Source organism: Scylla paramamosain, chromosome 24 (genome assembly GCF_035594125.1).
Source record: "Scylla paramamosain isolate STU-SP2022 chromosome 24, ASM3559412v1, whole genome shotgun sequence".
In the NCBI taxonomy this organism is placed as follows: Eukaryota; Metazoa; Arthropoda; class Malacostraca; order Decapoda; family Portunidae; genus Scylla; species Scylla paramamosain.
Window position 1 is genome coordinate 3,047,501 of NC_087174.1, and position 10,000 is coordinate 3,057,500.

Below are 10,000 nucleotides of genomic sequence, written 5' to 3' on the forward strand. Positions count from 1 at the left end.
GTGAATGAAGGAATAAAGGGGAAAAAGAGGAAGAGAACGAGGAAGAGAATGAGGACGAGGACGAGTGGTAAGGGGAGGAGAAGGAAGATTGGCAAATGAAGGACAAGAGAGAGAATTGAATACATGAATGAATAAGTAACAGATGCAGGAACAGGAAGGAAGGAAGGAAGGAAGGAAGGAAGGAAGGAAGGAAGGAAGGAAGGAAGGAAGGAAGGAAGGAAGGAAGGAAGGAAAGAAGGAAGGAAGGAGGGAGGGAGGGAGGGAGGGAAGGAAGGTTGAGAGGACTGGAGGAAGAAGGAAGAAAGGGAAGAAAGGAAAGAAGGGAAGAAGGAAGGAAGGAAGAAAGGAAAGGAAAGGAAAGGAAAGCAAACGAAGGTTGAGAGGACTGGAGGAGAAAGGAAGGAAGGAAGGAAGGAAGGAAGGAAGGAAGGAAGGAAGGAAGGAAGGAAGTGAAGTGAAGTGAAGTGAAGTGAAGGGAAGGGAAGGGAAGGGAAGGGAAGGGAAGGGAAGGGAAGGGAAGGAAAAGAAAGGAAAGGAAAGGAAAGGAAAAGAAAGGAAAGAAAAGAAGGATGGACAGTGGGATAGTTGGAAGGACAGAAGGAAGAGAGATGAGAATGAAGGACAGGAGGTCTGAAGGAAGAAAAGAGAAGTAGGATGGTTGGAAGGATAGAAAGAAGGACAAAAACTACATGGTTGAATGTAATGAAGAAAACAAGAAAGGGTGGCTAGAAGGAGAGACTGACTAACTGACTGACTGATTGACTTGATGAATGAAGGAGTGAAGGGGTGAAGGAACCCTCACCTGGTGCCTTGCCTCTTGCTGTTGTCGTCCATGGTGGCTGGGGCGTCGCATGAGTTGGTGCTGCGATCTGGTGGAGGAAAAGAACAGTAAGTCTCCCACACTCACACCCAAGCACTGCACTGATCGTCTCTACAACTCACTGAAATCTAATCTTACATCGCCTAACCTAACTTAATCTAAATTAACCTATACTAGCCTGACCTAACCTAACCTAAAACTGCCTAACCTAACCTAACTTAACCTAACCAAACTTAACCTAACCTAGTCTGACCTAACCTAACCTAGCCTGACCTAACCTAACCTAACCTAGCCTGGCCTCACCTGACCTAACAACCTAACCTGACCTAACATAACATAATCTAACCTAACCTAACAATCTGATCTAACCTAACCCTGCCTGAGCTCCCTCAACTGATTTCACCAAGCCTAACCTAATCTGACCTGACCAAACATATCATAACCTTAACCTAACCTGACCTGACCTAACATAACTTGACCTGACCTAACCTAACTAAACCTGGCCTAACCTAACAAAACCTAACTTAATATAATCTGATCAATCACATCATAACTTAATCTAACCTGACCTTCCAACTTTTCACCATCTCCTTTTACGATCATTATATCTAGTTATATATACATGTATTTTTTTTTTTAAACCACTTTCATCTATTTTTCCTATCTTTTTACTTTCCTTCAATCCACTCTTTTTATCTTTTACAATCCCTACGTTCCTGCTCTGCTAGTCTAATTTCTCATCCATTATCCGCTCTGTGCATGCTTTGTCCCACTTACGAACCATGTAATGTTAATACGAAAACTTATATCAGTAATAACAATAATGCATGATAGCACAGGATTATACTAAGCTGCTTCAAAGGCGCTTTCATGATTCTCCTTCCCTTCCTCCTCCGCCTCTTCCTTCTCTTCTTATCGTCTTCCTTCTCCTTCTCTTTCTCCTCCTCTTCATTCTCTATCTCTTCCTCCTCCTCTTTCTCCTCCTATTCATTTTCATTCGCCTTCTCCTCCTCCTACTTCTATTCTTCCTCCTTCTCCTCTTCATTCTCATCTTCCTCCTCCTCCTCCTCCTCCTCCTGCGCATAACTTTACCTAAGAACGTGTTTTTGCAAAATTTATTATTCTTGTCCTTTCTCCCTCATAATTCATCTCTCTCTCTCTCTCTCTCTCTCTCTCTCTCTCTCTCTCTCTCTCTCTCTCTCTCTCTCTCTCACTTAACAAAATGCATCCATTCAACCTCCTCGCGCTACTAGCCTTTAAATACTCTTAAAAAAATATAAACAAAAAAACTTGAGCTGAGAGTAAGGAAACAAAAGGTGAACGAAATGGGGGTGGAGAGTCAAGTTCAAAGAGGAAGAGAAACAAAACCGAACCGGGACTCCTGAAACCTGAGCCACTGCTTCTGAGAACCTCTTCGACCTTGGTGCTGTTCGACTTTGCTTCTCTTGTTTAGGTGTCTGAGTACAGAACGGAGGGTGAGGGAGGGGGGCAGGAGGGTGGAAAGGAGGAAGGGATGAAGAGTAAAAGACGTGTGGTGTGCGTGGAAAGGAGAGGAGGAGGGAAGAGGAGGAGGGAAGAGGAGGAGGGAGGGGGAGAGACACTATGTATATCAAGTACTTGAGATCAGTGTGAGTGAGTGAGAGGGTGGGAGAAGAGGAGAAGGAAGATAAGCTACTTTGTTTGTTAGGAGAGACAAGAGGTGCGGCAGGAGGAGGAGGAGGAGGAGGAGGAGGCGTCTGACGCAACCAGGAAGACGGTTATAAGCATGTCCTACTTGCCCAGCCTCTCATCTCCGCCCTCACCTCTCCCTCTCCCTCCTCCCAATCCTCAACAAGCCATCCTTTACTCTTCTCCTCCTCCTCCTCCTCCTCCTCCTCCTTGTTCTCTTCCTATTCCTTGTTCTCCTCTTTCTTCTATTCCTCCATTCAATTCCCTGACACACACACACACACACACACACACACACACACACACACACACACACACACCTCTCTTCTTCGTCGTCCTCTTCCTCCTCCTCCTCCTCCTCCTCCTCCTCCTCAATTATCCTCCCTCCCCCTAGAGAGTAGTAAAAATCCTCAAAAATGTCCTCCCCAACTAGAAGAATTAGTCTCTCTCTCTCTCTCTCTCTCTCTCTCTCTCTCTCTCTCTCTCTCTCTCTCTCTCTCTCTCTCTCTCTCTCTCTCGTTGTTAAGTAAGCACAATTTGTTTTTCTAACCCCACCTGTTTCTGTGTGTGTGTGTGTGTGTGTGTGTGTGTGTGTGTGTGTGTGTGTGTGTGTGTGTGTGTGTGTGTGTGTGTGTGTGTGTGTGTGTGACCTGTCAGTTTAAAATGTTGAATAGCGTATGTATGTACGTGTGTGTGTGTGTGTGTGTGTGTGTGTGTGTGTGTGTGTGTGTGTGTGTGTGTGTGTGTGTGTGTGTGTGTGTGTGTGGTCGTCAATCTCTCTAAAATGTTGAGTAATATATCTTATTTTTTCCTTTTTTCCCCCTCAAAATTTTGGACAGACGCCAAGTAATAAGTGAGAGGAGGGCTGTGTGCCAGGAGGAGGAGGAGGAGGAGGAGGAGGAGGAGGAGGAGGAGGAGGAGGAGGAGGAGGATTTAAACTTCATCTGCCTTTCTCTCTCTCTCTCTCTCTCTCTCTCTCTCTCTCTCTCTCTCTCTCTCTCTCTCTCTCTCTCTCTCTCTCTCTCTCTTACACATACAATGCTTGGACACACATTCCTACTCCATAAAATAAAGTGGACTGACAGGCAACAAAGCTCTCTCTCTCTCTCTCTCTCTCTCTCTCTCTCTCTCTCTCTCTCTCTCTCTCTCTCTCTCTCTCTCTCTCAAGAAAATGGTCTAAAAATGTCAAAAGGCAAGAAAAGAATTTATCTTACTTTTGTTGGAATTGTGAGAGTTAAACTAAACTGAACAAATATTTATATGAAGAAGAAGAAGAAGAAGAAGAAGAAGAAGAAGAAGAAGAAGGAGATAGAAGTGGATGATGAAAAAAAGATAGAAGATAATACAAATGGAAAATAGCAGAAGAAGAAGAAGAAGATAGAAGTGAATGATGAAGAAGATAAAAGATCATACAAAAGGAATATAGAAGAAGAACAAGAAGAAGGAGGAGGAGGAGGAGGAGGAGGAGGAGGAGGAGGAGGAGGAGGAGGAGGAGGAGGAGGAGGAGGAGGAGGAGGAGGAGGAAGAAGAAGAAGAAGAAGAAGAAGAAGAAGAAGAAGAAGAAGAAAAGATGAAGAAAATAAAAAAAATAAAAATGGAGAAACACAAAACTAACAAAAATAAATCGAAAAAAAAACAAGAAAAGAGAAAGAAGGAAATGAAAACGAAAAACAAATAAAAAAAGAAAAGAAGAAAAGAAAAAAATACGTCCAGTACAATAAACAATTAACTACAAAACACAAACAAACAAAACAAAAAATCTCCCTTCATCTCTCTCTCTCTCTCTCTCTCTCTCTCTCTCTCTCTCTCTCTCTCTCTCTCTCTCTCTCTCTCTCATTATGTCCGTCCTAAGAGCAGCAGTAGATAGAGGAAGTGGAAACAGGCAGATAAGAAAGAGAGAGAGAGAGAGAGAGAGAGAGAGAGAGAGAGAGAGAGAGAGAGAGAGAGAGAGAGAGAGAGAGAGAGAGAGAGAGAGAGAGAGAGAGAGAGAGAGAGAGAGAGGATAAAGGAGGGAGATAAAGCGGTGAGTGCATGAATGAGAGAGAGAGAGAGAGAGAGAGAGAGAGAGAGAGAGAGAGAGAGAGAGAGAGAGAGAGAGAGAGAGAGAGAGAGAGAGAGAGAGAGAGAGAGAGAGGCTAGGAAAAATTAAAGATGACAAAAAATGCATGAGAGGGAATAGAGAGAGAGAGAGAGAGAGAGAGAGAGAGAGAGAGAGAGAGAGAGAGAGAGAGAGAGAGAGAGAGAGAGAGAGAGGAAATCTGGCACAAGTCACACCTAATAGATTGGTCTGAGACGTGGCCAGAAGGAAGAGAAAGAGGAGGATGGAAGAGGAGGAGAGAAGAAGAGAGAGGAAGAAAGAGTGGAAGAGAAAGGGAGGGAAGGATAATGGACGTGAAAAGGGAGAAAGCCAGAACACTGATAAAAGAAGGGAATAGAGGAGAGATTGAGAAGATAAGAAAGATTGGAAGAGAGAAAGGATGACAGGGAAAAGCTGGTTACAGAGAGAGAGAGAGAGAGAGAGAGAGAGAGAGAGAGAGAGAGAGAGAGAGAGAGAGAGAGAGAGAGAGAGAGAGAGAGAGAGAGAGAGAGAGAGAGAGAGAGAGAGAGAGAGAGAGAGAGAGAGAGAGCTTGAAGAGGAAGGATCGGATGTAGACAGGGAACAAGAGGGAGGGAGGGAGGAAGGGAGGGAGGAAGGGGGAAGGGAGGGAAGGAGAGAACATCCGGGAGAATGACCTCAAAGCTAAATAAAGAAAAAGGGAGAAAATAGAAACAAGAAAAATGAAAAGGAAATAAAGAAAAGGTGATAAAAGACAGGAAGAGGAAATGAAAAAAGGGAAGAAGTGAAAAAAAAAATAACTATGAACTGTAAGGAAATTTTGTGTGTGTGTGTGTGTGTGTGTGTGTGTGTGTGTGTGTGTGTGTGTGTGACTATTGAAATTCTACGGTGGTGAAAGTCGAGGTTTCACTAGCGTTACGTACACACACACACACACACACACACACACACACACACACACACACACACACACACACACACACACACACACAGAGCCGCCTCGTGTGTACGTGCATTAATTAACTGATGGGTGGCAGGTCATCGGGATTTTAACTACGTGCGTGTGTGTGCGCGCGCGTCTACCTGCGCGAAAACACACACACACACACACACACACACACACACACACACACACACACACAGAGAGAGAGAGAGAGAGAGAGAGAGAGAGAGAGAGAGAGAGAGAGAGAGAGAGAGAGAGAGAGAGAGAGAGAGAGAGAGAGAGAGAGAGAGAGAGAGAGAGAGAGAGAGAGAGAGAGAGAGCCCTGCAGCGTATGACTGGGAAATCAAATCTTGAAATCCGCAAATTTTGGGAATATTGCGCACACATATTGCAGATATTACTGTCTGTCTGTCTGCCTGTCTGTCAACTGGAGCAAGTGGCTATCTATCTGTCTATCTATCAGTGTATCTATCTACGTATCTGTTTTACCTTTTCAACCACACTATTAATATGTTTTCTTATAAACATTTTTCTTGGCTACTTATGCATGTAACAGTACCTAACTATATCTAATTATTTACCTATCAGTTTATCAATGCATCGATCTATCTGTCTATCCATCTAACTACGTTCCTGCCTCACTACCTATGCATCAATTAAACTAATACTTCCACTAAACCAATCATTACTCTGTCCTCTTCCTGTCCTCTTCTCAGTGCTCTCCCTCCACTCATTCATCCCTCCCAGTCTGCTCTTCCATCTACCTACAGCTGTTCACTTACCTGTTTCCTTTATTTATTTCCCAGCCCGCCCACTACATTACCTCCAACAATTCCTTACCGTCCTTGCCATTTAATACATTAAATATTAAAGAGGCCAGACCGAAAGCTTGAGAAATTTCCGAAACACGAACCAGCTGTTGCTATTCCTGAGGGAGAGAGGGAGAGAGAGAGAGAGAGAGAGAGAGAGAGAGAGAGAGAGAGAGAGAGAGAGAGAGAGAGAGAGAGAGAGAGAGAGAGAGAGAGAGAGAGAGAGAGAGAGAGAGAGAGAGAGAGAGAGTCAGAGAGGATTGTCAGGAATTAATTTCTTAAACTTTGCAAACGCTCCGATACTCTTGAGGAGGAGGAGGAGGAGGAGGAGGAGGAGGAGGAGGAGGAGGAGGAGGAGGAGGAGGAGGAGGAGGAGGAGGAGGAGGAGGAGGAGGACCAAAAAGAGCGGCAAAAGTCAGTCAAATTATAAGGAAAGGAAGGAAAGAAGAAAAAAAGAAAGAAAGAAAGAAAGAAAGAAAGAAAGAAAGAAAGGAAGGATGGAAGGAAGGAAGGGGAAGGAAAGGGAGAAAGGGAAGAGGAGGAGAAAAATAGAAAGAAAAAGAATCAAAAGCAAGAGGAGCAGGAACACGAAGAAGACAAAGAGGAGGAGGAGGAGGAGGAGGAGGAGGAGGAGGAGGAGGAGGAGGAGGAGGAGGAGGAGGAGGAGGAGGAGGGAAGAGAAGGAAAAGTAGAACAAAGAGAATGAGATTAGGAAGGAAGAGAAGAAGGAACAAGAGGACAAGGAGATTGAATAGGAAGAGGAACAAGAGGAGAGGAAGGAAATGCAAGCAAGCAAACAAAAACGATGCGAAAGAGGAAATGAGGAAACTAAATAAAAAACACAGTGAAAAAAAAAATAAACGAAAGTAAAAACAAGAAAGGAATGAAATGAAAGGACGAGGAAGAGAATCATAAAACAAAAAAAACTTGAGTGAAATTAGCGAACTAGAGGAAAAGAGGAATAAAGTGAAAGGAAGGAAGGACGTAAAAAAAGGAGATGCATTGAGAGGAATAAAAATAAGACATAAAGAACGAGATAAAAAAATAAGAGGAGGAAACTGAAAAGATGAATGGAGGAGAGGAAAAAAATACTTGGATAAAAAAAAAGTAAAAAGAAGAATAAGAAACGTATTTCATTTCAAACAAAAAGAAAAAAAATAAGAAGAGAAGAAGAGAAGTATAAGAAAATGTAGGATAATAAGATAAACAGTAAGAGAGTAATAATATAAAGAATACAATAAAGGGAATGTAAAGAAAAAAAGGAATAAAGATAAGAAATTGATAAACGGACGAAGGAAAAGAAATAGTTACAGAAAAGAGAAAAAAATAACATACGAAAGTCATAACAAGAATAAATAAAGTGAATGAAGATCAAACTGACAAACGAACGAGAAAAAATAAAAATAAATAAACATAATAACATAATAAAATAAAAACAAACATAACACACACAATAATAAAAACTAAACACAATATAGAAAACGAAACATATTTAAAACCAAATTAATATACAAAAAAGAAAAAAAAATGTTTCTCCGTAAAAACTCAGAGCGAGAGCGAGAGAGAGAGAGAGAGAGAGAGAGAGAGAGAGAGAGAGAGAGAGAGAGAGAGAGAGAGGAAAGAAAAAGCGCAGTATTGTTGAGTACAGTATCGATCGTGTAGTAATGTTTGGCTCCCACGCTCCGGTAACACAGGTGGCGCGGTATTAAAACTGCCAGCAGGTCGATAAGAGGACACTGGCCCCTACGGCACTCCGAACATTGCTAGACTTGCTGTACTTGTCCTTATATACCGTGACACACATGTACATATTCCGAAACCATAGACACGTATTCATAAACACTTTGCTCTCTCACCACGAGTATTCTCAAAGGTCAAGGGAGATAGTTAGAAGGGAGGGTTTAGGATTACGGGCACTAGTTCTCTCATTAGGATTATTTTCAGGCCACAGAGATGATTGATCAGGTTCTTGCGTGCGTTTTTCTTATTGAAGTTGTAGGATTTTTTTGTTAAACTATCACCAGAATCATGGAAATATCCTTGAAATTTCCAATGACTTCCACTAGAGTCTGTTAACTGTTACTGCTACAGTCGTCCCTTTGCTGACACTGAGACTGAATTTGTTTACAAGGACACAAAAAAAACTAGAATGCAGAAGGTTAATTTTCTATCAAAAACTGTAATAGTAAAAATAATGCGCATGTAAAATAGTTGTAGGATGGTCATGGGAACTTTTGACCATTGAAAAGGGTGGAATTAATTGTATTAAGGCGCTGAAACGTTCCAGAGTGCGTCCCCTGATCAAGTCGGGTTTCTCGCATGCACAGGCAGTATTTGGCCAACAATTACTGGACAACCTGCCGCTCCTATCAGGGAAGGCCGAACCGTGACGCGAATTGTTCCACGGTTCCAAGCCGCAGGGGATCGTTAGCAGCCACTTGCACACACACACACACACACCAGGCAAACTTGCATACTCACTATACACCAAGGATAACGTAAGCACTCACCTCACATATCAGAAGCATCTTGCGCATTCATCTCACACACCAGACTAACTTCAACACACACCACACTCACCAGGATTAGCTTCTATGTAAATTCCTTTCAAGTAAATTGCAGGCACAAAGATTCCTCCCCGATAAGCGACTGTCTATCCTCACCTAATCTCACCTCAGGCTGACCTAACCTAACCTAACCTAACCCAACCTGTGTTCACCTAAGCTAACTTAATCTAACTTAACCCAAGCTGACCTAACTTAACTTACTCTAACTTAACTAATGCTTACTTAACCTAACCTAACCTAACTAATGCTTACTTAACCTAACCTAAACCTACCAAAACCAACCCATGCTAACCTAACCTAACCCAAGCTTACCTAACCTAACCTAACCCAACTCAAGCTTATCTAACCTAACATGGTCAGTACATTATTAAAGTATATTTCTGATTTATCTATCTGACTATCTATCTTTTTATATATATGTATATACGTTTATCTATATGTTATTTTATCAATATCAATTTATTTGTTTATTTATCTATCTCTCTTGTCAATGTCTACTAATCTATCCATCTATTCAAATTCTATTCATGCTATACCTAGATCTATTTTCACTCAGCTGATCTTTAATTTGACCTCTCCCTCGTCTATCTTTTAGTAATTGATGATGTATATGATTATAATGTAAAATAAGACAGGTTCTCCATCTATCTATATTCATTTCATTGATACTGTCCTTCGATCTTTTCCATTCATCTGACGTTTCCTTTGATCTCTTCATCTAGAACCGGGTGTTGTATATAATTATAATACAAAATACTCCGGGGGTGAATGAGAAAATTCGTGTGTTACCAAGCTTGAGTCTTTTCGTTCTTTGTTTTCATGGATTATTAAAATACGTAATCATAAGGGACTTTTTTTTTTTAAGCTTCTTTTTCTTGTCTTGCATGTATTTTTTTTTGCTGTTTCTTTCTTTTTCTTGCAAGCTTCTTCGTGTGAGCTTATTTTTTCTCCCCTTTAATCTTTTTATGCATTTATTTTCAAAGCTTATACATTTGACCTAAGCTTTATTTTCATGATCTTTTCAGTATCTTTTTTTTAAGTTTCTTTACGCTAAGCTTTCATTTCCTCCATCCTTAAAAGACACGTATTTTCTTTTTACTTTCTTATCTTTTTCCAAGCTTTATATTATCTAAGTAT

The 10,000-nt window shown here is 41.5% G+C and overlaps 1 protein-coding gene across 5 annotated transcripts in view; it reads right to left on the minus strand.

The window, feature by feature from the left end:
• The window catches only part of LOC135112576 (beta-arrestin-1-like), a 93,022-nt gene that overhangs the window by 22,811 nt on the left and 60,211 nt on the right, over window positions 1-10,000 (minus strand). For all 5 annotated transcript variants that reach the window (XM_064027043.1, XM_064027039.1, XM_064027041.1 and 2 more), the window contains one exon: window positions 803-869. In XM_064027043.1, the coding sequence (XP_063883113.1) occupies window positions 803-834 (32 nt within the window). In that variant the 5' untranslated portion in view covers window positions 835-869. The remainder of the gene's footprint in view (window positions 1-802; window positions 870-10,000) is intronic.